We start from the raw sequence: 27,027 nt of genomic DNA, 5'->3' as shown, positions 1-27,027 counted from the left end.
CCCTGGAATACATCCAGAATCGTGCGTTGCGTTTCGTATGTTCAAATTATTCTTACCACACTGGCGTTACATCAGTAAAATCTCAAGCTAACCTCCCTTGCCTTGAATCGCGCCGAAAGATTACTAGACTTTGCCTTTATCATAAATCCTACTATTCACCGCTGAGGACTTCCGGCATTCGCCCCAGCCCACCATCATTCACGCCGTATTAACCACCCGAAATCCGTACATCCACCTCTGCCTATCTCAAGTCATTGTTCAGCCAGACTGCCAGAGAGTGGGACAACTTACCAACGGAAGCTGTACTGCATAACGCCCCTGACCGCTTCAAGGCACCAATCGAGGAACTGTTTACTTAATACTTGCGTTAGCCCACCCCTCATGTAATGCCCTCTTGCGGGCCTTTGAGGAACAAACAAGTAAGCAAACAAAAATTATTAACTTCGTAACCACTCCAGCCCGCGTGCATATCAATGTAGGAAACTTAGAAGCGGTCCAGAAGAGGCGGAGTTACTTTCGTGAGCGCGCTCTTTGTTGTCTCATGATCCTGCTGTAGCGGGCACCCTCATGGGGAAGGAGTTCACAAGAGGTCTGGGGGTTGGTGTGGGCGCCCTCCTGTCCGTTTCAGAAGAACGCGTCGTAGGAAGCATGTTGTTGGTGACTTCCCTCGTCACGCTGATGATTGCGACGGGGTGCCGCTCGGCGCGCTACTACTACAAGGCGGCCGAGGGCGAGGACTTCCTCATCGGCGCCCTGTTTCCCATACACCAGCCGCCGTACACCAAGCAGCACATGTCGAGGAACTGCGGTGCCTTCTGGGAGCGCCCAGGCATCCAGAGAATGGAGGCCGCCTTGCAGGTCAGAGTCTTCTACGTCGTTGATGTCGCAATCATTGGCATCGTGATTGCCATCATATAAAAATACGACCAAATATGCTTACGGCACATTAAGAGCAACCGCCGCGGTGGCTCAGTGGTTAGGGCGCTCGACTACTGATCTACAGTATCTGACTACAGTATCTGTCACATATATCGGCGGGCACCTGAACCGCGCCGTAAGGGAACGGATAAAGGAGGGAGTGAAAGAAGAAAGGAAGAGGTGCCGTAGTGGTGGGCTCCGGAATTATTTTTGACCATCTGGGGATCTTTAACGTGCACTGTCATCGCACAGCACACGGGCGCCTTAGCGTTCAGCCTCCATAAAAACGCAGCCGCCGCGGTCGGGTTCGAGCCAGGGAACTCCGGATCAGTAGCCGAGCGCCCTAACCATTGAGCCACCGCGGCGGGTAATTTCCTTTCCCCCAAAACCAAACCAAACCAATGAACGACATTAATTGTGCTCTTATTCGTTCTGCAAAAAATTCTATTATTTGAAACTAGGTGGCTCTGCTTAACAGGAAGTCAATGAAACTAACACTGAGAGAACATATTCGTGCCGCCGTATATTGTGAAAAGGCCGGGAATATGCATACACAAGTCCAGAATACACAGACAATTCTGAATATTGTAACATTGTAATTAAGGTACTTTTATGCGAATATTGAAGGTAATGGTCCGTTCTTTCGATGTGCAGCAAAATCTTTCTTTTAAAGTCTTTCCGTCGCTAACATCGAGTAAATCAACACTGCCATAGAAAACCAATGGGAATAGTTTTTAACGGTAGCAAAAACGTTAATAGTAACAAAACTGCAAGTCTTCCGAGGGGAGATCTGCGGATGTATTGGTTAGTTGTAGCAAAATCTTGCGATATACGAACAAATTACGTTCATAAACTATTTCCTGTTGATAAATGGGCTTGTCCACAATTTTTTTGGTATGGGCGCTCTCATGCAGTAAACTCCGCAGTTACTTGAGCAGTGTGCGCTCAACAAATTTAGCGGCACTGCTCTATAGTCTGACTATTTTTTCGACCTACTCGCCCGCTCTGCACGGCCAGGCCGTGGACGACATCAACTCGCGCCGCGACCTGCTTCCAAACACGACACTGGGCATCCAGATCCGAGACAACTGTTGGTACGCAGCCATCTCGCTAGAGCAGGTCTCGCAGCTTATCGGACGCTCAGCGTGGTCCAAGATCGAGTATCAGGAAGTCTCGCACCCGTACCGTCGACCGCCGGACGCGGGCGACGGGGCGCAGTGCGAGGACCGAGGTCCAGACAAGAACCTGGTGGCCGTTGTGGGCTCGCTCCTCGAAGGTGGCGCCGACGATGTGCACAGCCTGCTCAGCCTCTTCAGGATCCCCCTGGTCAGCTACGCATTCGCCGGCCAGGAGCCCGAGCTCAGCTCCTTGCTCGGCTACTTCGTGAGCGTGGCCCCCTGGAGCGAACCGGTGATGGCCCGCGCAATGGCCGACCTCGTTACTTACTTCAACTGGACTTACGTCTCCACCGTCTTCACTAGCGGTAAGAGTGCCCGGGTTACTGCGTTAACTTTGACTGGAACATTAACGGGAAAAGGACAAAAAAATTGGTGGTTGTTTAACTCTGCAGTTAAACCTGGAGTGACGCAAGAGCTTCAGCTGGCCGAGTGGAACTTGCTCAGTTGAATTGCAGTCAGTCTTTCGCCGCACCGTTTCTCTGGGCGTTTCTTCTTCATGTTCGTCCTTTTGACACGGCGCATGCGCGCAGCTGCTGAAGCTCGGTTTCGCCGGCGCACCGCGCCGCCGGCAGCAGCAGCTGCTCCGCATCACGTGACCAGCCACAGCGCCGCGCCGCCGGCAGCTGCTCCTCACCACGTGACCAACCACGTGACAGCGTGGCGGCGCCGCCACGCTGAAGGCTCGAAATGCTACCTACCGTAATGTAGCTATCGCTACAAAACTGACGATTCATCTCAGCGCCTAATCCTTGGTTGTACCATGACACTCAAGAGGCAAAGCACCCTGAGGCTTTCCCCTCCCTTGGTCACTTCGTGTGTGGCAAGAAGCCACCTGCCTGCACTCTCTCTACCAGGGCTGAGTTAGGTTGGGTTAATGACGTCATGAAGAAAGGAAAGGCGCGGTGACTATATCACTCTGGATGGACGCTGCCATATTACTGCTTTGATTGTAGCCAGCACATTCTGTGTCAGAAGGGTACCCAGGTTTACATTTTTGTTGCACGTTTTATGTGCTGGCGACAACATACGGGTGCATTGTTACGGGTGCGAGCCTTTTGCTCGTCCAGTGATGTCATCAGGGTAGGGGACGCCTCACGGTGAGATGTCGCTCTAATTGGTTTCGAGCTACTGAGAGCAGCGATTTGAAAAAATTCTAAATTCTAAGGTCCACGCAGAGCTTTCAAATTTTACTCGATTACTCACAAAGGCCACCTCTACAGATCTGTTGCACAAAATGATGCCCATCGGAATCATTTCAGGGTCTTTTTAAAACTTTTTCATGGACCATGAAACTCCAGCTTTTAATCTAATATGCGAAGTTGACAGAAAAAACCAAAATGTATGACAGTATCGTGGGTATAGCCTTGTGCAGAGAACAAATTTGATTGATTAATCCATATTTAAGTTGAATCGACATTTGAGCTAGTTGGTATAGCAATATAGAAAAAATAAAGCGCACTCAGGACAACGGACAAGTAACACCAAACAACACAAGCGCTTACTCACAACGGGGCGTTTATTCAAAAAACAAAAAAAGAGAAAAACCACAAACAAAACAAAATCCCTCGCGCAGGCGCATCAAGATAAGTGTTCATGCAGCATTCAAGAGTTTTTTTGTCCTTCAAAAAACCGCCTTCATCCAATCTTGCTAAGCGCTGTTCGAAATGCAGTGGTTGCAAGCCTTTGCTTGATCAAAACAAAATCTTGTTTCGACACCCTAATCAGCTAACTAGAGAGGTTTCAGAGGCCTATCACATCCTTAAGAATGAACTTTGTGAGTTGCCGACCCCATAGTGATTCTGCACGAAAAGGAGTTTTCTTATCTTGACGCGCCTGCATGAACACTCATCCTGATGCGCCTGCGTGAAGGCTTTTGTTTTGTTTGTGGTTTTTATACCCTTTTCTTCGTTTTTTGAATAAACGTCCAGTTGCGAGATAGCGCTTGTGTTTGGTCTTCCTTGTCCGTTGTCCTGAGTACGCTTTATTTTTTCCACGAATCCATAATTATGCATGGCAAGCAGTTTTTCTCTTTCCTAACTAGTTTTCCTCTGGACGTATAATATTCAAAAGTCAGTCTCACGTTTATTAAAGGAACAACCAGAGAATTCGCTGTTTTGTGCAAGAAGTTTGATCTCTCATATAATGATAGCGTAGAGGTAGAGCATCCACCTCGCGTACAAGAGGACCGGGGTTCGAATCCTGGTGCCGCGCAATTCTCCACCGGATTAAAAAAACTCCGCGTGTCGATGGAATTGCACAACCAGGCCTGGGGAGCGGCCTGAGCTCGGTGACCAGAACCGACAAACGCACTTCCTCACCAGAGCAGGATTTGGCCACCCTGGCGTAGTACTTGGCCACAACCTTCTATGATCAAACCAATTAACCCTCGGCCCTCAGTCCCCAGTGGCTGCGGAGCAACTGGCCAAGGCGGCGGTCAGACCTGTGACGTAGCCGAGGGTGCTAAGAATTTCTGGCTCTGGACAGGCCGCCACTGGAATCTGAACCTAGCAACGTTCAACGCTAGAACCTTATCAAGTGTGGCTAGCCTAGCAGTGCTGTTCGAGGAACTAGCTGGCCTTAAATGGGAAGTCATAGGGCTCAGTAAAGTTAGGCGGACAGGTGAGGCTTATGCAGCACTAAAGCACGGGCACACACTTTGCTATCGCGGATTAGCGGATAGGGGAGAACTAGGTGTGTGATTCCTCATTAATCAGGATATAGCTGGCAACGTAGAGGAGTTCTATAGTAGTAACGCGAGAGTGGCAGCTATCGTAATTAGGCTCAGTAGGAGGTACAAGCTGAAGGTGCATGGTGCAGGCCTAAGCGCCTACATCCAGCCATGATGACCAGACCGTTGAAACTTTCTATGAAGACGTGGAATCGGCAGTGAAAAATGTAAAATCACAGTACACTGCACTGATGGGCGACTTCAATGCGAAGGTGGGAAAGAAGCAGGCTGGCGAACAAGTGGTAGGCGACTATGGGATAGTGTCTAGGAATAGCAGGGGAGAGTTGTTAGTAGAATTCGCAGATAGAAATAACTTACGCATCATGAATACGTTCTTCTACAACCAGAATAACAGGAAGTGGACCTGGAAGAGCCCCAATGATGAAACTAAAAATGAAATCGGCTTCATACTATGCGCTCAACCTGGCATCGTTCAGGATGTGGACATCCTCGGAAAGGTGCGCTGTAGCGACCACAGAATGGTAAGGTCTCGAATTAGCTTAGACTTGAGGAGGTAACGGAAGAAGCTAGTGAAGAAGTTCATTAACGAGTTAGCGATAAGAGGGAAAATGGAGGAATTCAGGATATCGCTGCAGAACAGATATTCAGCCTTCACTGAGGAAGACGAACTTGATGTCCATACAATGAACGATAATCTGACAGCTATCATTACGGAGTGCGCAGTAGAAGTAGGCGGTAGGACGGTTCGCCAGGATATAGGCAAGCTATCTCAGGAGACAAAAGATCTGATTAAGAAACGCCAAAGCATGAGAGTGTCTAACCCTACGGACAGAATAGAACTAACAGAGCTATCAAGGTTAATAAATAAGCGCAAGGTAGCCGACATAAGGAAGTTTAATATGGAGAGAATCGAGCATGCTCTAAAGAACGGAGGTAGCCTGAAAGCGGTGAAGAGGAAACTAGGCATTGGTAAAAATCAGATGTACGCGTTAAGAGACAAGGAGGGCAATGTCATTAGCAATAGGGATAAGATAGTGAAAGTAGCCGAAGAGTTCTACACAAATCTGTACAGTAGCCAATGTAATCAGAACGTTAATGTGAGAGACAGTAGCGCACAGCAATGCGTCATCCCGCCAGTAACGAAAGAGGAAGTAAAGAAACCCTTCGGAGCATTGCAAAGAGGGAAAACAGCTGGTGAAGATCAGGTAACAGCAGATCTGTTGAAGGACGGAGGGGAAATCGTGCTAGAAAAACTAGCCGCCCTGTACACGCAATGCCTTATGACCTCGGCCGTACCAGAAGCTTGGAAGACGCAAACATTATCTTCATTCATAAGAAAGGAGACACCAAGGACTTGAAAAATTACAGACCGACCAGCTTACTGTCCGTTGCCTACAAGCTATTTACTAAGGTAATCTCTAATAAAATCAGGGCAACCTTAGACTTTAATCGAACAAATGATCAGGCAGGCTTTCATAAAGGATATTGAACAATATATCATATTCACACTATCAATCAGGTGATAGAGAAACGCGCTGAATATAGCCAACCCATGTATATAGCCTTCATTGATTACGTGAACGCATTCGACTCTGTGGAAATCTCAGCTGTCATACAGGCATTGCGGAGTAGGGGTGTAGAAGAGCCTTATGTGAAAATACTGGAATATATCTATAGCAACTGCACAGCTACCATAGTCCCCCATAAAGTCAGCAATAAAATTCCAATAAGGAAGGGCGTCACGCAAGGAGATGCGATCTCTCCAATGCTATTCACCGCCTATTTACAGGAGGTATTCAGAGGCCTGAATTGGGAACAGTTGGGGATAACAGTTAATGGAGAATACTTAAATAATCTGCGATTCGCTGATCACATTGCCTTGCTGAGTCACTCACGAGATCAATTGCAAAGCATGATCGATGATTTAGACAGGCAGAGCAAAATGGTGGATCTAAAAATTAACATGCAGAAAACCAAAGCAATGCTCAACAGCCTATCAAGGGAACAGCAGTTCACAATTGGAAGCGAGGTGCTGGAAGTGGTAAAAGAATACGTCTACTTAAGGCAGGTAGTGACAGCTGATCCGGATCATGAGAGAGAAATAATTAGAAGGATAAGAATGGGGTGGAGCGCATATGGCAGGTTCTCTCAGATCATGAATAGCAGGCTAGCAATATCCCTCAAGAGAAAAGTGTACAACAGCTGTGTCCTACCGGTACTCACCTACGGGGCAGAAACGTGGAGCCTAACGAAAAGGGTTCAACTTAAGGACAACGCAGCGTGCCATGGAAAAAAAATGATAGGTGTAACGTAGAGAGACCGGAATCGGGCGGAGTGGGTGAGGGAACAAAAGCGGGTTAATGACGTCCTAGTCGAAATCAAGAGGGAGAAATGGGCTTGGGCAGGGCATGTGATGCGAAGGCAAGGTAACCGATGGTCCTTAAGGGTAACGGAGTGGATTCCAAGAGAAGCCAAGCGTAGCAGGGGCGGCAGAAGGTTAGGTGGGCGGATGAGATTAAGAAGTTCGCAGGCATAAGGGGGGGGGGGCGCAGCTGCAAAGGACCGGGTTAATTGGAGAGACACTGGAGAGGCCTTTGCCCTGCAGTGAGTGTAGTCAGGCTGATGATGATGATGATGATGATGATGATATCGCTCACGACTGTACGCGTCTTCAGTGGGAACAACATGCCCACTATGTGAAACACGACGCTTCAGCCGTTGTTTACAGCGACAGTACTCGAGTAAATGCACCGACTCTGGAGATAAAGTGGAGGTCGCACTTCCGTGCACAATCTCTCTATATTTTTGCTGACCTTGAATGGAGCCATTATGGTACCACTTTTAGTAGCCCACCGCTCATATGGGTGGCAAATATATGCTGTACTAACCTTGAAACAACCGTCTTTTCATATCACGTGATTCCCACAGTTTATCGTGATGGCTGTTGTAACCCAGAAAATGAAACTCATGGCCAGAATTCCTGCACCGTTATTAAAACCAAGGTGCAGCGAGCCCCATTTCGTATCTATGTTCCTATTATGTTCTGCCCCTGCTCTGCTCTGCTCTGTTCTGCACTGCACTACACGGCACTGCTCTGATTTGCTCTGCTCTGCTCTGTTCTACACTGTTCTGCTATGTTCTGCTCTGTACTGCTCTGTTCTGCTCTGTTCTGCTCTGTTCTATTCTTTTCTGTTCAGTTCCGTACTGTGCTGTACTGTTCTGCTGCTCTGCTGCTCTGCTGTGCTCTGTTCTTTTCTGCTGTGCTCTGTTCTTTTCTCCTTTGTCCTGTCTTGCCTTTTTCTGTTCTGTTCAATTCCATACCGTTCTTCAAACTAGTGAAAATTAATTTATCTTCGCCTCTTTTCGTGCATTGCTTTTTCTGAACGAGTTTGTTTTATGCATCTCCCGCTTGGGCCCATTTGAAGAGCCTGCATGTATTCTAAATAAATAAAATAAATGTAAATTATGTTAAAAATCAAACTTCGCTGGCCAAATCCCGGCAGGGAACTATGACAGTGCTATGTCAACTTCCCATAGGGCTGCCGTGGCACAGCTTCGTCTCTGCGCTTCGAACCGCTGGCTACACCGCCAGCTGCAGTCTTGCGACGGGGTAAGCTTCTAGGTTAGAACTTGGCCCTGTCCAAAAATTTTTCACCTGTTTCAGAAGCTCTGCTTGGCGCATGATGGCCTTAGGTGCATCTGTGCCATTAAACCAAACAAATTTATGGAGGAAAAACGCTGAGGCGCCCGTGTGCTGTGCGATGTCAGTGTGCACGTTAAAGATCCCCAGGTGGTCGAAATTATTCCGGAGCCCTCCACTACAGCACCTCTCTCTTCCTTTCTTTCACTCCCTCCTTTATCCCTTCCCTTACGGCGCGGTTCAGGTGTCCGCCGATATATGAGACAGATACTGCGCCATTTCCTTTCCCCAAAACCAGTTATTATTATTATTAACAAACAAACAAACAAACAAACAAACAAACAAAAACAAACAAACAAACAAACAAACAAACAAACAAACAGTTTCAGCAGCTAGTAATCATAAAACAAATTTTAACACGGCCGCGTTAACCCCGTTGCCCGGCCGTTCCAATACATGTGCTTCGTGCACAGGTTCTTTCTCATGTCGACGCATGCCTTCCTTTCAAAGCAGCTTTTATTGCCAATTTGCATAATGCGTTTTCCTTTTTCAGATATTCAGATAGTGAAATAAGCCCCTACTTATTATTCCCGCGCAGACAAAGAGAAGTTCAACCTAGTTGTATCACCCGCACGCAGACGCTTCGAACGAAGCCGCTCTCACCAAGTTCATGGCGGTGTCGAAGATCCAGGGCGTGTGCATCGCGCAGTTCCTGGCCCTGAGCGCAGGTGCGTCCGACCAGGAGTACCGCGAGGCCGTCGACAACCTGCGCAAGGTCGAGAGCGGAAGGGTGGTGGTGTGCTTCTGCACCTCCGTCACCGTCGCGGGCCTCTTCACCGCCATTCGCGACAGCAACAGCACCGGACGCTTCACGCTCGTCGTGAGGTAACGGAGTCACTTCTCAGACTGACGGCAGCCTACAAAGGAACTGCGGCCGTTACTGATTTTACACCAGTAAACCTCTCATAATATTGCGCTTGGTCTGTTAGTCTCGAGCAAAATGACAGGCTAATTTAACACCAAGGGCAAAAGCTGCCGTAAAAAAAGGAGTAATCTGTTCTCTACCGCACGCCGTTTTATAAAGAGAGAGAGAGAGAGGGGGGGCACTAGAGGACAGCTTACTCTCTTTTTTTTACTCTCATATAGGCGTATTAATGTTGAGAGTGTAGGGAAGACATTGGGAGGCAAGCTCGGATGCCTTCGTTTACGATGGTTTATGTGTAGCCCATCATCGACTGAAAGTTTGGACGGGTGGTAGACAGGAGCTTAAATAATGCCACTGTCATGCTTCAGACAAAACTTCGATTTCCAGTGTATCTGGAAACTAAGGCCAATTTACAAGTGCTCCCCGGGTAGTCTAGAGAGCTGCCGAATTTTCCAAGCACGATCACGACTGAAGCACCCCATTCGGTTCTTTCCCGTCTTTATTTCATTTCCTTCGCGGGCAAGTACTTCGCAAAAGCGCTCGTGAGCTCATCGTGATGGCCAATAACGGTTGAAAAGTCATCGCGGGAATTGTATTGCATGTTGCTGATGCTCAAAAATTCGCTTCAGCAGATTGACAGTGCCGACAGCAGAAAGAAAACTTCAAAGGCAACACCAGCGAAAGCCATTTTCAATACCACCCATGGCATGCGCAGCGAAATGCCTTCGAAGCACACCGCCTGGCGGATGCTTTGCACGTTGCTCGCGTTCTGTCGTGAATGGGAAGCGCAGGCGCGAAACACTTCAAGAGGTGCTCAGCGTGCGTCGCAGGAAAGGGAAGAGGAAGCGTGGCCTTTGTTTATTGAGAAGTATATGGAGAGAAAAGACTACCTGAGGGAGCATCACATGGCAGTCAGTCAGTCAGTCAGTCAGTCAGTCAGTCAGTCAGTCAGTCAGTCAGTCAGTCAGTCAGTCAGTCAGTCAGTCAGTCAGTCAGTCAGTCAGTCAGTCAGTCAGTCAGTCAGTCAGTCAGTGAAGAGCCTCCACCCTACACCACCGCCCACCACCAGCCTCCACTTACCTGCACCCTCCACAAGGCCTCCACCCAATGGATCCCCACGGTGCAGAGGAACGAAAAAGCGATGGGGATATTGAATTCAAAGAAGCAGTGGGAAATCCAGTTGCTCACTACAAGTGCCACCGTCCAGTCACCTCCCTAACCCACCCCACACCCCTAGCCAGGGAGCTGCTCGAACCAGCTCCACCCACCACCACCTTCCAGAAAAATTCTGTTACGTGGCTTAGGGTAAAGACATGAGAGTAATCATCGGGGGTAAATTCAAGTGGTTTAGAGTGATTGTCGGATGAGATGCCTGTTGGTTCCGTATTAACACGATAGCGTTAAAGCCCCCCCCCCCCCCCTCCTATTGAAAAATGTGCACAGGTTTGAATGGGAGACAAATATGATTATGGAACATTTCGTTTAACATTATAGAATGAAGCTTCCAAAGCGATTCAGCCTTTGAGTGACTTTTTAGTGGAGGGCTCCGTATAACTGCCATTACCCGTAGTTAATTACCGTGCACTTACATCACACAGTGCATGCAAGTTGTGGGTTCGAACCCGACCACTACGGTAGCACTTCGATGGAGGAAAAATATGAAAATTCCCTGTACTGTGTACTGTTAGTACCCGTTAAGAACCCCAGGTGGTCCAAATTATCCGGAGCCCTCCACTACGGTGTCCCTTATAGACTGAGCGCTATAAAGCCAAACCAAATGTGCCATAATGCCGTTACGCAGTAAAATCTGGTGTCGGCGTTGTGAGCGATAAATAGGGTGGCGTAGGGTGGCTCAGGCAGCCATCCCCGGAGAAGCAACCTAGGTGGACAAGCTAGGTCACGTTACCTCATGGGGTCGTCACAACCTACCCGCCGCTTTGTGAGCTAACTAACCACCCTGCAGTTAAATTTATGGTTGATCGCGAGAGGTTGCTCGGGAAGAGCAACTTGAATCTCAAAAGTTCCACCGGTGGCAGCACCTGCCATCGCAGAGCCGTGGCGCATCCCTTAACCGCGGCACCACTGCTCCGGAGTGGTATGATGACTCCCCGTGATCCATGAATGTAAAGTTGAGAATGACTAATTCCGCATACAATGGGCATTAACTCATTAACGCTATCGCGTCATATCCTTAGGGCGGAGCTTAAGCGTCTCCTCCAATTTTTTTCTTTTCTTTGTTTTTCACCGACGCTGTAAAGTGGCGCGCAGCAGCACAATAATTCCATCGGTCGTCAGGTGCTGAGTCTTTAGGGAGAATGCAGGGCAAGAAAACCAGCTGCAGAAAAATCCCCAATGTATCAACAATGTTAGTTTTCTGCTGAAAAAAAGACGGCTGTGAATCACACGTTCCAAGAAAACTAAATTAAGAATTTGTAATCTCCATCAGTTCCATTGTCAAAGCACCTAACTGTGTGCGCTCTTTCTATTTATCAGCGATGCATGGATGGCAAACAAGAACCTTCTTCAAGGCCTCGAAGAACAAGCTGCCGGAAGTCTGACCTTCCGCATCCACGTCGAACCGGATAAGGAGTTCGAAGCGTATTACACAAGCCTCAACCCTACCACGAACATTAGGAACCCCTGGTTCCGCCCCTTCTGGGAGTCAAGGTTTCAGTGCTCACTTGGCAGTCAGAATGATGCTGTGAGCAAGTCAGTGGAGAATTGCACAGGTAAGAAACAACTTTTCTCATAAAGTATTGTTGAACGTTATCCTCCAATGTAAACGTTCAAAGAATTGCCAGTCAGTTTATGCGAAACAACCAAACTGCGTTATTATATTTTGGAGAAAAAGCAATGTTGTCAGCAAGTCATACTCTGTTCACTCTTCTAGGACAATTCTACGCTGTGAATTTTCAGCTGTTTGCTGTGACTACAAGTGAACAAATAAAATTTGCTCTGAATTAAACATCGCAATGGTACTGTTTCCGATGTTAGTGCAAAGTACGCAAAGCAACTGGAGTCTTAAAGCATTGATGACAGCAGTGATGTTAAGGTGCAAACGTTATTTATTAGTCTCATATTAATCATGTGGACGTTGATAATTTCTTCGCCAGTGTCTTGCAGTAAAAAAAAAAGCGTAACTCCCGACGTTGCTGTCTTCTCTTGTTGATTACAACAGACGATATGCGAAAGTGCTTGGAGATCTGGTAACACCGCGCCCGGAGCTTCCGGTTGCCATCTTGCCTCGGTCAAGCTGGGCATGTTCTGCTATGCATGCTTTCTTGATTCCGGTGAAGCTGTCATAAATCTCGCGATTACAATTTCAAAAGCCAAGCTTCAGCCGCTGCGCTGCTTGCACTGTTCTTCTCTAACTAAATATAGGTTCTTTCTTGTCGTTTAGATGCCCCAGCAGGCCTCTACCGCGTCTCCAGCTTCACTTGCAGTTTGGCGCTGAAGATGGCAAGCATCGGCACTGGGACATGTGTCGGAAAATTGAACACTGTCTTTTTCATTTTAATGCACGCATTTAGGCATTGATACAACCGCTGCGCATTATGATCTCTACTTTACTTTCAAGTGGAACAAAATCCGTCTGGTAGGGTAGCTTATGCTGCGTGCACACATGCGTTGGTCCAGAGCAAGCTGCTTACAAAAAACTTTAGCGCACCCTGGTGTCAGCATCTCACCTTACACTCTAAGCACAGCCCTGTTTTCACAACGCCTGGCAGACGTTTCGTTTTCTCGACCGAGTCATCACGGCGGGCCTAGTTCTCGGAGCGCCAAGAGATGGCACTGCGTGTTTCGCATATCGTCTGTCGCCTTCCAAGTTGGTTCTCTGTGTCAGTGGCGCAGACCTGGAGATAGTCTCTCTCGCAGGGGACGAGTCGCTGAGCGATGGTTACGAACAAGATCCCCTGATCGAAGGAGTCCAAAGCGCGATCTACATGGTGGCACGAGCACTGCACGACATGCTGCGGGACTACTGCCAAGGTAGAGGCGACAGGAAATGCTATCGTCGCATCCACGTCACGGGAGACCAGTTTCTCGAGTACCTCATTAATGCGTCAGCAGTGTACCGGCGAAGCATACCTGAACTCGGGAAGGAACGCAGCGTGACCCCATGGTAAGTACGCGGAATAATTCACGAACTAAATTATGGCGCCCACAGATGTCTCGTTCTTTAAGGGCTTTAAGCACATGCACCATCGTACAAGCGTCAACGAATAGTCAAGTACGTGGAGGCACCTATTCATGAATACCGCCATATTGTCCACAAGTCATACTTATCTAACACAATGTCAAGGGGATGCGACTGGCGCACTTTTAAAGAGGCGTAAAGGACCAGCAGGACCATAAAAAAAACCACCTTAGGACCATCAAAAGCATGGTTTTCGAGGAAAGGAAAGGCGCGGTAAATGACTTCTCTGCGCAGACCTCAACCGCGCCGTGAGGGAATAGAAGAAGCAGGGAGTTAAATAAAGGAGAGCGCGACACATTGACAGAGGCGCCGTGCTGAAGGGCCCCGGGATAATTTCGACCACCATGGGATATTTAATGCCTTCCGAAGTTCAAACTAATGCCCTCCTCACTCTATTGATGTACGGTCTTTGTCAAAGGTATACAGCCCAAGGGGTTTGCTTCTGAGCTTTGCAGCTCGGCCCTCTTGCATACTCAGGGAGCATAATCTTACGTAGGCGGGAGGAACTTTAAGTCCTCAACCCTCTCAAGCATAGGATTGCCAAATGTGCTAAAGAACCCTGCTACACGGCTTGGAAGCAAACCTCTTGGCCTGTGTATTTTTGACAAAGACTGTACATGTGAAGCTGCAGAGAGTTACTGGGGTGAGGAGAGAAAGTAGAGGGCGAGAGAGAAAGAGTTTGAAATTTGCGGAGGTTGTGCGTGTGTTCCGTGTTGAGATACGGGTGGGGCTGAGGTAAAATGGTGCGGTTTTTCCTTATATTCTCGTTGTGTTCACCTATTTGTTCTTTGTATAACGCGACGTCCTTCGCTAACGTTGAATTTGGCTGCCGTTAAAGTTTAAACTGAAGGCCAGTCAGCTGCTTTCAATCGGCAATTCCCGCTGTTCTCAGTTTCAAACTTCGCTCTCGTTCTTACGCCAACCGCGGGTTAATGTAAATAAAATCACGCTTGTATTTCGTTATTTGCAATTTGGCCCTATTAGCCACCATATTTAAATGACTCGTTTTATGCGGACTTTTTGGTCAGCCTTCGCTGTATACAGTGCAGACCTCCGATTATTTCTCAATGGATTGGGCCAGTAAAACAAATATTACCGCCGAATGCCACCTTCGTGCGAAATTTGAGCCTGAGCATGCCAGCGGCTGATGCGAGAGAAACATTCTTCGATTCTCTTTGAGTGACACAACAGCTGGTATATTTTACTGAATTTCTCCTCAACTCATATGCATGAACTGAATTCAACTGAACACCGCACTGAGCCAGGACAATCGGTTAGACGTAAGTTCGGTTTCAGCCATCGTTTTTGAATAGCATATCTAAAAATTTTATTGTGCTTGGACGCAGCTTTTTTGATGCCGGTTCGCATGTGTCTGCATGTTTACACACATTCATTTAGTGAAAGCTGTTGACTTCCATCTCTACTATGCCAGGACAGTAATCGATCATGCGATTTGAAAACATATAGCAGCGGCAAATGTCGCCGACTGTGCTGACACAGCTTGACACAACGACAGGCCATCGACTGCCATCTTGAAGGCTGATCCGTTGAAGTGGGATCCGTTTAAGTGCCGTTGAAGGCTCAACGGCAGTAGGCGGTGCCGTGTCGTTGGGGATGTGGGGTTGGTGCGGGTTGCAAGGCGCTCAACTGCCTTTCAAGTAAGCTTCTGTTGAGCTAAAATGTCATTTAAAACGTCCCTGTGTGAGAGAGAGAGAGAAGCCCTTTAATGAAAAAAAATCAGAGAATTTAGCCGGCGTTTAAAAATCGCTGGCATGCTACTCTGCGTGGGGAAGGACATTTGGGAATAAAGGCGGAAGGAGAGTGGTGTGGAAAAGGTAAAATGAAACAAATAAAAAGTGGAGAAGATAAAATGCAGCCATTAAATGCGTACTAAGGTTCGTCGGCGAGTAATGATGTTACATATGAAATGATGCAGTGGGCTAACAAAAGTTAACAAAGGTTAGGATAATGGGCTAACGTCCCAGTAACAGGAGTGCTACCGACGTGGTTTCACCAACGCACACCAGATTAAGACTCTCTCGTTGCTGCTTCAGCTATTTCCATTTTACCTCGTGATTCCAACCGCATGTCTAACCTCTCCGCTGCCGAAGGTACGACGTGATGAACTTCGTCAAGTCCGAAATCAGTGGCCTCGAAATCGTGCCCGTGGCGACCTGGTCCAACAGCCAGCTCACGATACTCAAGTCGCCCGAGTGGGACGCGCAGGGCAGCACCGAGGTGCCATCCTCCGATTGCGGGAGGCCGTGTTCCGCCGGACATGTCAAGGTATCACTTTCTCTCCGCTTGTGAGCGACGTGCCGTGCACCTTTTTTTTTACCTTCGCGGCTGTGGCCTTGGCGTGTGTACTTTGCGGCATCACCATACCTGATTACTAGTCACTCAGAGCAGCATGAGCTGTATAAGAGCAAATGGCATCAACTCTCCTCGTCCAGTGTATGCAGCATTTGTAAAAAAAGTATGTATATAGCTCACGGGATGTGCTTCTGGGATACTCAGCTTGGCTCCATTTGCCTCGCCTACTCTCCATATCTTTTGAAGATGTGAACAACCCTCGTCCTAACTCAGCTCTTGGAAGCTTACGACAACCGGAAGTACTGGAGCAGAGAGCTATGCTGCTTAGAAGCGAATTCCCGGGTGTGCATATTTTTTTTCACTCACTTGCCATAAAGGTATAATTTGGATCGCTGCATATTAATTAAAGAAATCATGCAAGCTGTTTTCATGCAGGAACCTGACAAAAGCTGTGCATGAGGAGCGTGTAGACTTGCCGGGCTGAAAGTGTATGATGAAGCCTCATGGGGCAGCAAGCCAAGGCGACATTTTATTACCGGTTTTGCGGTGCCTATGTGCAGCAGGCGTAGCGAAAGGGATATGTAACAGCCTGAACCGCTCCCGCAACCTCGTCGTACCAAAAAAAACAAAACATAGCAAGGGGTACAACTAGCTGAACTGAGGCCTCCCTGCACGCTGAATGTTCGCGAACACATTCATGAAATAGAATATTTTCCACCTAAAACCCAAACACAGACCGGACTCATTGTATGCTCCCTCCTCCCTCCACATCATCTACATCTTGCATGTTCTTACATCAGCGCTTCTCTGTTCGCCTCACCCTTGCTTCCAATGAAACGGAAAGTATCTTTATTAAATGCATCCCTACTATGTTACGCGAGATCTGGATAGTGCCCTTGTCAAGAAGTTGTGGAACATTTAGAAACATCAACTTCTGGTTGGCGCTTTCAGAATAGGAGATCCAAAGATCCCAGTATAAAGAAAAGAAACGGAGGAAAAATGGTAGTAAAAGTGCTGGTTTGAGGTTAACTATAACTCTTGCTGGCCAGATGCGTATGTATGGAGGTAATCTTACCACGCAGGGGATGAAGAGCGTCTAGGTTTAGAAGAGGTAAGTGGAAGTGGTAGAAAATGACGATTTTTTTAGAGTATGTTAATGGCTAGTTGATGACATCCTCGTCGAAATCAAGAGCAAGAAATGGGCTTGGGCAGGGCATGTAATGCGAAGGCAAGGTAACCGATGGTCCTTAAGGGTAACAAACTGGATTCCAAAGGAATGGAAGCGTAGCAGTGGGTGGCAGAAAGTTAGGTGGGCGGTTGAGATTAAGGAGTTTGCGGGGGTTGGGTGGCCGCAGCTGGCAGAGGACAGGAGAGGAGAACTTTAATGAAACAGGAGAGGGCAGAGGATAGGGTTAATTGGAGAGGTATGGGAGAGGCCTTTGTCCTGCAGTGGGCGTAGTCAGGCTGATGATGATGATGATGATGTGGAGAGAAATCAGGTGTTGCGGAAGAGAGGCGTGTAAAGTACGTAAAAGTCGCGAGGTGCGGAGGGCGCAAGACTGCGGTTGCTTGGGCGACCTTTGTACTGCCATTGCCACTTGAATCACCAGCTTACCGCGCACTTCGCGCTCGCAGGTGCACCAGTCTTTGATGAACGTGTGCTGTTGGAAGTGTGTCCAGTGCGCCGAAAACCAGTACGTGGCTGATGAGTACCTCTGCGCCCAGTGCGGGCAAGGGACGTGGCCCAACGAAAGCTTGGACGGTGGGTCGAGTACATGCGCACACAAATCTGCATGTACAGTTCTTGCTGGTCACCACCCAGTCGAATGAACATAATGCGCACCCTGTTTCGACAGTATCAGCTAAGATAAATAAAAGTACTCCAGCAGCTGCTGGCGAGCGTAGATATGTACGCTGAAACACTGCTTCGCATTTGCTACGCGAGCAGGCTGAGCTTCTGCTGGCTCGAACAGGCTTGCCTTGTATAGCCCTCAAATGCACCTCCTACGATTCTTACCGAACGAAGCCCATTATTGTAGCGATAGCTACATTACGGTAGCATTTCGAGCCTTCAGCGTGGCGGCGCCGCCCTGCTGCCACGCTGTCACATGGTTGGTCACGTGGTGCGGAGCAGCTGCCGGCGGCGCGGCGCCGTGCCTGATCACGTGGTTGGTCACGTGACCAAGTTCCACTCGGCCAGATGTAGCTATCGCGTCACTCCAGGTTCAACCAGAGCTAAACCACCGCCAATTTCTCAAAAACGTGGCAGTGTTTTAAGGTAGCTAAACCGAGTAGACGTCCGAAAGCATGCGTTTAGCCTGGTTGGCTCATGGTTTTGCTTTGCTGGGTGGTCGGCACGACTGGCGACGAAATTAGACTCAGGTTAAGCTCTGGTCGAGGCTAAGCTACACTCATCTCTTCGCTCCGAAGATGGAAGTTGATGAAGGCGACGATGTGCAATGCGCAGCTCGAGAGTGTGTTTCAGTTGGCCTCGAGGCGTGATCGGCTGCGGCGATAGCATATATTGCTCTCGTGCAGTGGCCGGCGAAGCTGACATGTATACGCGCCGCCGCGGGTTCGAAACCCAGTCGCGGCAATATTTATTTCATTTCTGCATGTGCTATTGCTATGCTAGGTTTGGCCAAGGTCACCCTCAAGGTCAAGCTTCACACAAACTCGGTGAGCCGATTAGACCTCGCGAAGTAGTGATTTCGCACTAAAATGGTACTACACTGCAAACTTCCATCAGAGGCCACTTCCATCAATCGGAAGTCACCTTAGTACCGAGAATTGTTTTCTCGGCCAGGGTGTCCGATATTGTAAACACGAGGACATTGAGGCCGACATAAATCACTTACTGTGGGACTTCCCAACTCTCAAGCCTACAAGGATCCGGCACCTGATGGTAGCAGGTCTTTCACCAAGCAACCCTGCTTCATACATTGCCTGGACGCAGGGACCGTACCATCGTTCTCTACTGGACTTCATCAAATCAACCAACCTTTTTCCATTCATTTACTCTACTACATCATTAATCACACCTTCACTCATCATTGATGCCCTGGGGCAATAAATTTCGCTTTAAAAAAAAAATTCCATCAGCTCGACATTCTCAAATTTGTCAGTACTACAAAGCATAATAGAAAGTTTGAGAGTCTGCGTTCAGGTGCACCTTTCATGTGCACATGTTCAGAACATGAAAGAGCATAAATATTAACGGAACGTAAAATGAAACGAACAACATAATTGACGTAGCCACGAGGGATATCGAAATAAGCGGTGTATGAAACTTTATGTATTGAGCAGTATAACTGCTGCTATAGTACACTCGCATCGCGAAGTGCTACAAATAGAACGAAGCCATAGTTATAATTAAAACGATCTCTTGTAAATAGTGCTTTACTGATGCCTTTTACGTGAGCGACAGAGACGTTCTTATTAATCCTTCACTAGAGCGACAGTTTATCCTTAAAGGGGTTCTGAGAGGGGCTCTCAAAAAGGTGCGGCATTTCTGGGACGTGAAAGGGAGCCGCTTCACGAAGGTCCCCCAGTAAGAATGTTTTTAATGCGTTTTGTTGAAGCTGTGTTAGCTGTAGTCAAAATTTGAATTTCAGCGTTTTCGCGCCTTTCCCTCCCCACTCGTCACTTTTTGCACGCTGAAAGGTGCGCGCGCCTTGCGCGGCAACTCCTCTGTATGGTGGAACTTCCTGAACCGCCGGAGCGACGCTGCTTTCTGGCCGCGGCCATGGTAGCTGCGTGACGCCTGAATCTAACCAATGGCCATCTCTAAACAGAATTACGCAGGGGCGTGCGACGGAGGAGGGTGCGACATGATAAAGTCGCCCGAAAGGACTCGCCAAATTTCGCGCGCGATTGTTGGTTCTTTGCTGCGTGTAGAAGTGTATTTTTGGCTCAGTTGTTCATGGAAACACAACGCAGTGTATGAGTGAGTTGATTTGTTCTCTTCAGAAGGTGTTTCATAGTGCGTTTCGTTTCGTTTTAGGGGGTTTAACGTCCCAAAGCGACTCAGACTATGAGAGACGCCGTAGTGAAGGGCTCCGGAAATTTCGACCACCTGGGGCTCTTTAACGTGCACTGACATCGCACAGCACACGGGCCTCTAGAATTTCGCCTCCATCGAAATTCGACCGCCGCGGCCGGGATCGAACCCGCGTCTTTCGGGCCAGCAGCCGAGCGCCATAACCACTCAGCCACCGCGGCGGCTCATAGTGCGCTTAAAAGTGTCCTTATATCTCGCACAATATGTCATGCATCATTTTTACATTGCTGTCTTCATGCGCTGCTCATTCTACAACGTTATTCACCGGAATTCATTTTAAACCAACTGCATGAAACCTACGGACGGGGAATTGAAAAGAATGGTCCTCTAATTGTTTGCCGAAGATAAGAAATGGCTTCTTTATGCCGATCAGATCGAAAATTCGTTGGAGGCACCTAGATATCTGTTAACTGCGGGGAGACGATAGCCGTTTGCAATTTTTACCCAAATTATAGGTCTGTCGGCGATCTTAAAGTCACGTGATCTTAAGATCACAAAGTCATCACAAAGTCACGTGACCTAGGTGGCGATGTAACGGACGGACAGTCACCGCGAGTATGAGCCATTTAAGGCTATCGCCTTAAAACCAAGCTAAGACAGAACGTTCTAAACGCTGGCTTTGAACCCTGCCAACACCAGCTTACTCATACGAGGCTGACATGCCGTGTGTTCGCGTTCTCCGCACGCTTGCAGGCTGCGACCCGATCCCCCAGAAGTACACGCAGTGGTCCGAGGCTGGCTCCATCGTGGCCATGGTCATGTCCGCCCTGTCCGTGACGAGCACCCTCTGCACGACTGCCATCTTCGTGAGGCACGTCCGCGTGCCAGAGCTCAAGGCCTCCTCACTCTCGTTCGTGTTGCTCGTGGGAGTCCTGGCCAGCGAGGCGGGCACCTTCGCCGTCGTCTCCAAGCCCTCGGTGGCGTCCTGCCTCCTCGAGCGGGTCTGCCCCGTCCTGGGCGTGGCTACGGTGTACGCCGCCATCTTGGCCAAGACCTACGGACTGTGCCGCATCCGGAAGGATAGCGAGACGTCAGTCTTTCCTCGCATGGCGAGCCCCGTGAGCCCCTCGACGCAGCTCGCCATCACGGGAGGCCTGGCCGCCGTGCAGTTCGTCATCACGGCCGCCATGCTCGTATTCCAGAGACCAGGAACCATTCAGGTGAGCCGGAAACGCTGCTCGGCTTGCTCCAACCTTCGAAGCCGTCGATACGCAGTCCTCGTTCTGCTGTGGACCCTTAACCCTGTAACACCCGTCGTATCACCTGGGACACAGGGTGTAAAAATCCAGGGGAACTTTGTTGACCTTAAGTGAGGTGAGAAGAGAGCCTTTAGCGCGGTGTTGCTGCTTGTGTCACTGATGTGTGTCACTGATGTGATGATGTGGACACCGCGAGTATGAGCCATTAAAAGCTGTCGCCTTAAAATGTGAATATATTTTTAATGATAGCGTTAAAGGTCGCGTTGTCCAGAAAATTCGGCGACGGCGTTGTGAGCGAAAAATCGCCAATGTGACTCTGGCAGGTGGTGCTCAGAGAACAACCTAGGAAGTAAGTGTGCCACCTTGGTCACCTGACCTTCGACGTCATCACAACGTGTCTCTCGGACAGTGCGAAAACTGCCCATCGTGGCAGGTGGTAGAAAAGCAACCTGGGCCGCACAAGGCCCACCGCTGGGAGCACCTGCCATCGCAGCCCAGTGGCGCATTGCTTTACCGCTGCACCACTACACCAGGATGAGTATATGAGGGCTCCCATGGATATATGAATGTAGAGAATGATGTTCTGCATATATGGGAAGGGAATTAATCCACTACCATATCGCGTCACACCCTTCAGGGGAAGCTTAAGTGTCCCCTATAATTTTTTTTATTTCTGCACAATAAACTATGCATGAGCTGCTAATACATTTGGAGAAACAATATTTTAAACCATATTTATCAAAGGAAGGTGTATGTTGGCATCTGTTGTGCAGGTCGTTGTTGCACTGCCGCTTGGGTGGCTAGACGACGCCTAGTTACGACTACATCTTTTTAAGACCTTCTCTCGGCCTCAGCAAGAACGACGGTCACCGACGGAATTTCGCATAAAGGGGCTACTAAGGCTGCGAAACTGATAGATTCCCTGTCTGTCTAGACTTTCTTAAGGTGCGCAGCGGCTTTTTTGTAATCAATTTCCTCTTTTTTTCCCCAGCAGTGCGATATCTTTGGTGACAGGACGTCTAATTGCGGTGATGTCAAACGCAACTTTTCCGGCAGAAAGGGCACAGGAAGTTGGCACTGACGTCCCTTAGTTGCCATTTTGGCACGCATGAAGCACGGGAAAGGTCGCAGCCACGTATCATCGGCTTATCGTCAATCTGCTCTCTGCTTGCACTACTGAAGCTGCACTCTGTACCACAAAATGGAGTCCGTGACGTAACGCAAATACCTTCTATGTTTGCTTCGCTGGTATGGGTAAATGAACACAGGAAGGGACAGAAGAAAGTGAAATACAGCAGAGGGAAGGGTGCCACAAATATTAGATGATGCTTCGCTTTTGAATACCCATAGCTATTCCACACTCTCCGTTGTGACATTCGTTGTGACAGGTTGTGACATTCGTCATGGCATTTTCCGCTCATTTTCAGTCCGGCTTTTAATACAGGTATGCATTTAACTGCTAAATGTTCAGCTCTCTTTATCCGCAGAATTTTGTCTTTCTCTCTTTTGTTTCGTTAGGGCACTATTGTTTTTCTTTATTTTTATAAACCCACGCTAAGGTATGTTCGCACTGCGAGAAAACTCGACAAAATAAAGCGCACACTGAATTTGCACCGGCGCGAGCAGACGACGCTGCTGGTTTCACTTGTTGTTGGCACTGATGGATGAATGAAGCGGAAAGTGCGCAGGTCTGTCGACTGGTTCCAGCTGAGCCACAATTAATGCCACGAGCAGACGGAGGAGATTTGAAGGAGATCTCATATGAAAGATTGAAAAAAAAAAGATGCGCGTCACAACAACCGCGTCTGCTGAAGTTGCGACGAAGGCTTGCACAGCAACAGATATCCAGCTCCTCGCTTTCACTTGGCATGCAGGTCGCACAAGATTAAGCGATGGGCACTCGCTCTTGTAAAACGGGCGCTAATGTCGTACGCAGCGGAGCACAAGGAGGAATGCAAATATTTATATAAAAGCCACCGCACGAGAGATAAATTTTATCCACTAAAGAATGCACAGTATCCTCAGGAGATCACCAAAAAGAGACTTCTTGAAAACGTCGCAGCTTTTTGTCCTTCTGGAACATGCAGACAACGTCCCTTTCTTTGTGACGAGTTTCCTGCTGCGTTTAATTTAGCGAAGCAGTTAAAACAAGAAAGCCTGAAGGCCTGAGGGGACATTCGCTCTCCATCCTACGAATGAACACCGGCTGGCGGTGTAGCGAGGCAAAGCAGCAATAATTCGGTTATTTCATGCATCCCGCAAAGTGTTATTCTTCACTGTACAAACAAATTCGAAGCTGTGCCGGAGGCAGTTCTGAACCTGCCTTGCCGATCTGTTCCGCCAACACGGAACCACCTCAGCCCAGCTGCTTTTGCACTCTTAAAACACCAATACACCTATATGAGAGTGACAAAGGAGTAAGCTGTCTTCTAGAGCACACCCTTTTGTAAACAGGGTGTTCGCTAGAGGACAGATTACTCGCTTTTTACTCCTTTCTGTTTAGGGTGTGCACTTATCTTCTGCCCTTATGCCGCAGGTCTACCCGGAGCCGAACCATTCGGTCCTGCTGTGTAACACAACCGACCTCGCCTTCTTCCTGCCGTGGTCCTACAACTTCCTCCTGATCATCCTGTGCACGCTGTTCGCCTTCAGCGCCAGGAAGCTTTCGGCGCGCTTCAACGAGGCCAAGATGATCGGCTTCGCCATGTACTCGAGCGTGGTCATCTGGATCGCCTACGTGGCCGTCTACGTGGGCAACGAGAACAACCGCAAGCTCTCGCTGTGCCTCGCCATCAGCGCCTCCTCGCAGGTGCTGGTCGCGCTCCTCTTCCTGCCCAGAATCTACGCCGTCCTCTCCGAACCCATGAAGAACGCCTGCTGCGCCCTGTTCGGCTTCCGGGCCAAGGCCGTGGCCGCCAGTACCGTGTCCATTGTGCAGGAGTGCGGGCGTCGGGGATCGCAGAGCGCCCGCGGTTCGCTTGAGAGCGTCGCGCATGACAAGGCCAAGTGATGAGCCTCGCTTGCACAGATGCGAGGAAACGAATGAAAAAATGGGTGAAGGCCAGGAGAACACCATATTTTGGTGAAGACTGAACGAGGTCATGTCTACAAACGCCAGGACTTGCTGGTTCTTGTTGAGTTGAGAAGGCCAGCGGAGGAAACTTGAAGGGGAGAGAAAGAAGAAAGAAAAAAAAATCACAGGGGCACCTAATTACCTTATGCGTTGGCAATGCGATAGCATTAGAAACTGTTCATGCATTCTAAACAGAAAGGAGGAAAAATGGAGTAATCTGTGCGCTAAATGACAGATTATTCTCTTTTTAGTCCGGTATAGGAGTATTGGTGTTTCGAGTGTGCCTTTATACCGAATTCTTCATTCTTTCATGGTTGTGTTTGCGGACCGTAACACGCCTGTCTGCGCACAACCGGACGTCTATTCGGGTCCTCTAGCGGGTGGATAGATGTTTCCCCGAAGATACATCGAAACGTATAGTCACTTCCAGCCTGGTGACGTCATTTCCGGTCCTGGGAATTATGCGACCGACGAGACAATTTTTTTTCACGATAAGCTTTCTAATGCTATCGCATTTAAAGGAAAGTGATGGGGGAAAATGAGGGCGGAAGAATAAGAATTAGCAGCGGCATACATTTGTATGTTGTGATGGAATGCAGTGAATGCAATTGAAAGTAAATATATAAATACGGCTCAAAGTTTATACGGAGGGAGGCAGAAAGGTTCGCTGCTGAACCACGCCCGGTGCAGAGCGAGAGAGAGGGAGATAAGGTGGAGATGGAAAGGCGCTCAGGTGAGACAAAAGAAGGCACCGGATTTCTACCGTGCGTTAGCGGAAAGGAATTGACGGATATTAGGAAAAATGAGAAAAGAGGGATGAGTTAAAAATGAAGTGTGTCATTTAATGAAGTAAAGAATATTTGTACGGCAAAATCATAGCCTTGCCTATACCTCCGACATTCTGCTTTGCGAATATGAAACGAGACTAAGCAACAACGAAAAAACAAACAACATGTTGATAAGGAATGCATGACACTTTCATACAATGCACAAGGGTAGGCAAATGAAGGGCTTGTTGTGATGTACAGATGAATGAAGCCAATGTCCGCTACCGTGACTGACGGTGGCTCTGGCGAACACTCTCAAGGTTAGGCTACATGGAGCACAAGTACGCAAGTGTAAGGTTGGACAGCCGCCGCCGCAGTTGAGTTAGTTGAGCACAGTACGCGATATGCGGGAGTTGTGGGCTCGCATCCGACTAGCGGAATGCGGTTATCTTTTCTTCTACTTTCTTTTAAATTATAGTTAATTTCTAAAATTATTGCGCTACTGATTTCCCACTGTGATCAACAGCACATTGTAACGTACATTCCGCTATTCTATCCTTGCTTTCAGTGACTGTAGGCTTCTTTCATGTGTACTTTCATACAACATGTCAAACATTCGTGGCCAAAAATTTTGAATATTAGAAAATTATAAGGCACTGTTATGAAAATATTGAAGGTAATGGTCCATTGTTTCGATATGCAGCAAAATCTTTATTTTAAAGATTTTCCATCGCCCGCATCGAGCAGTTAAGGCTGCCATAGAAAACCAACAGGGAACGTTTTTTGGCGATAGCGAGAATGTTAACAGCAAAAAAAAATGCAATACTGCTGACGGCAGATTTTCCGGTATATTGATTGTTATAGTGAAAGCTTACAATATATGAAAAATTGCAGTCTTGAACTCTTCGTTGTTTTTAAGCGAAATTTATTGCCCCAGGGCATTAATGATGGGTGGTGTGATGAATGATGTAGCAGAGATTAAATGAATGGAAAAAGGTTAGCGGATTTGATGAAGTCCAGTAGAAACGATGGTACGGTCCCTGCGTCCAGGCAATGTATGAAGCAGGGTTTCTTGGTGAAAGACCTCCTACCATCAGGTGCCGGATTCTTGTAGGCTCGAGAGCTGGGCAGTCCCACAGTAAGTGATGTATGTCGGCTTCAATGTCCTCGTGTTTACATATCGGACACCCTGGCCGAGGAAAAAAATATCGGTACTGAGGCCACTTCCGAGTGACGGCTGGTGTGAGGGCAACCCCGACCCGGATCCTCCTAAGCGCAACCTCCTCTGCACGGGTAAGACCGCGGGGGAGGGTTACCGCACACGGAGGGATGAGAGCACATGTGCGGCGCCGGAGGAGTTCCTTTCTTGATGAAAGGAGGGTAAAATTGTCCAAATGAAGAAGCCGAGGCGGTAATGAGTTTGTATTCGCAATGCGGGTCGCTAAATCTGCCTGGCTTTGATAGGTCAGCAGATCCCGTGGGACCCACTCAATACGTACTGGCTGCGGGTTGCGTGCCGCGAGCCGGTGGATGTCCTGACATATCGTTGGACAGCGGCTAACACGTCGTAGCAACAGGACAACTTGAAGGGCGTCAGTGCGTATGACAACGTGGGCCGCAGGGAGCATAGTTATGTCGGCCACGGAGCAGAGTGCTTCTTGAACTGCAACGAGCTCAGCACAAAAGGACGAATGGGGTTCCGTAAGTTGAAATCAAGAGGTTTGATTCAGGGCAGGTCTGCACGGACAGTAGATAGCTGTTGTTGCTTTGCAGTCTTGTATGCTTGCGTCTACGTAGACAACAATGGATCCACCAGGCAGGCAAGCATCTTGTTCCTCAAATTTCAGGCGAAGCAATGATGCCGAATTAGCAGATGTTGGCCGGCGATTATCTGTTGGCTTGTTGTCGCTGAGCTGTACAAACTTCCATGGGGGAAGAACTAACGTTGGCGGCTGAAGAATGGAGTGTGACGTTGCATTAGTCCTCAGTGCATGCGTGGAAATGCGATTAGGCTGCGCGCTTCACGGCGCTGCTGCACCAGCTCATCAATGATATTGAGCTGCGCAT

The 27,027-nt window shown here is 48.5% G+C and overlaps 1 protein-coding gene across 2 annotated transcripts in view; it reads left to right on the top strand.

Moving 5' to 3' along the window:
* Positions 1 to 26,773, top strand: part of LOC144099079 (metabotropic glutamate receptor 5-like) — a 28,527-nt gene extending 1,754 nt beyond the window's left edge. Inside the window, exons 2-10 of one of the 2 annotated variants that reach the window (XM_077632164.1) lie at positions 632 to 858; positions 1,936 to 2,401; positions 9,064 to 9,310; positions 11,844 to 12,079; positions 13,227 to 13,473; positions 15,660 to 15,834; positions 17,497 to 17,623; positions 20,615 to 21,081; positions 23,657 to 26,773. In XM_077632164.1, the coding sequence (XP_077488290.1) occupies positions 632 to 858; positions 1,936 to 2,401; positions 9,064 to 9,310; positions 11,844 to 12,079; positions 13,227 to 13,473; positions 15,660 to 15,834; positions 17,497 to 17,623; positions 20,615 to 21,081; positions 23,657 to 24,130 (2,666 nt within the window). In that variant the 3' untranslated portion in view covers positions 24,131 to 26,773. Of the gene's footprint in view, positions 1 to 628; positions 859 to 1,935; positions 2,402 to 9,063; positions 9,311 to 11,843; positions 12,080 to 13,226; positions 13,474 to 15,659; positions 15,835 to 17,496; positions 17,624 to 20,614; positions 21,082 to 23,656 lie in introns of both variants that reach the window. The other variant, XM_077632163.1, reaches the window with a different exon arrangement.
* The last annotated feature ends 254 nt before the right edge of the window (positions 26,774 to 27,027 follow it).

Source organism: Amblyomma americanum, chromosome 7 (assembly GCF_052857255.1).
Source record: "Amblyomma americanum isolate KBUSLIRL-KWMA chromosome 7, ASM5285725v1, whole genome shotgun sequence".
Taxonomy (NCBI): Eukaryota; Metazoa; Arthropoda; class Arachnida; order Ixodida; family Ixodidae; genus Amblyomma; species Amblyomma americanum.
This window is presented reverse-complemented; position numbering and strand designations above follow the sequence as displayed.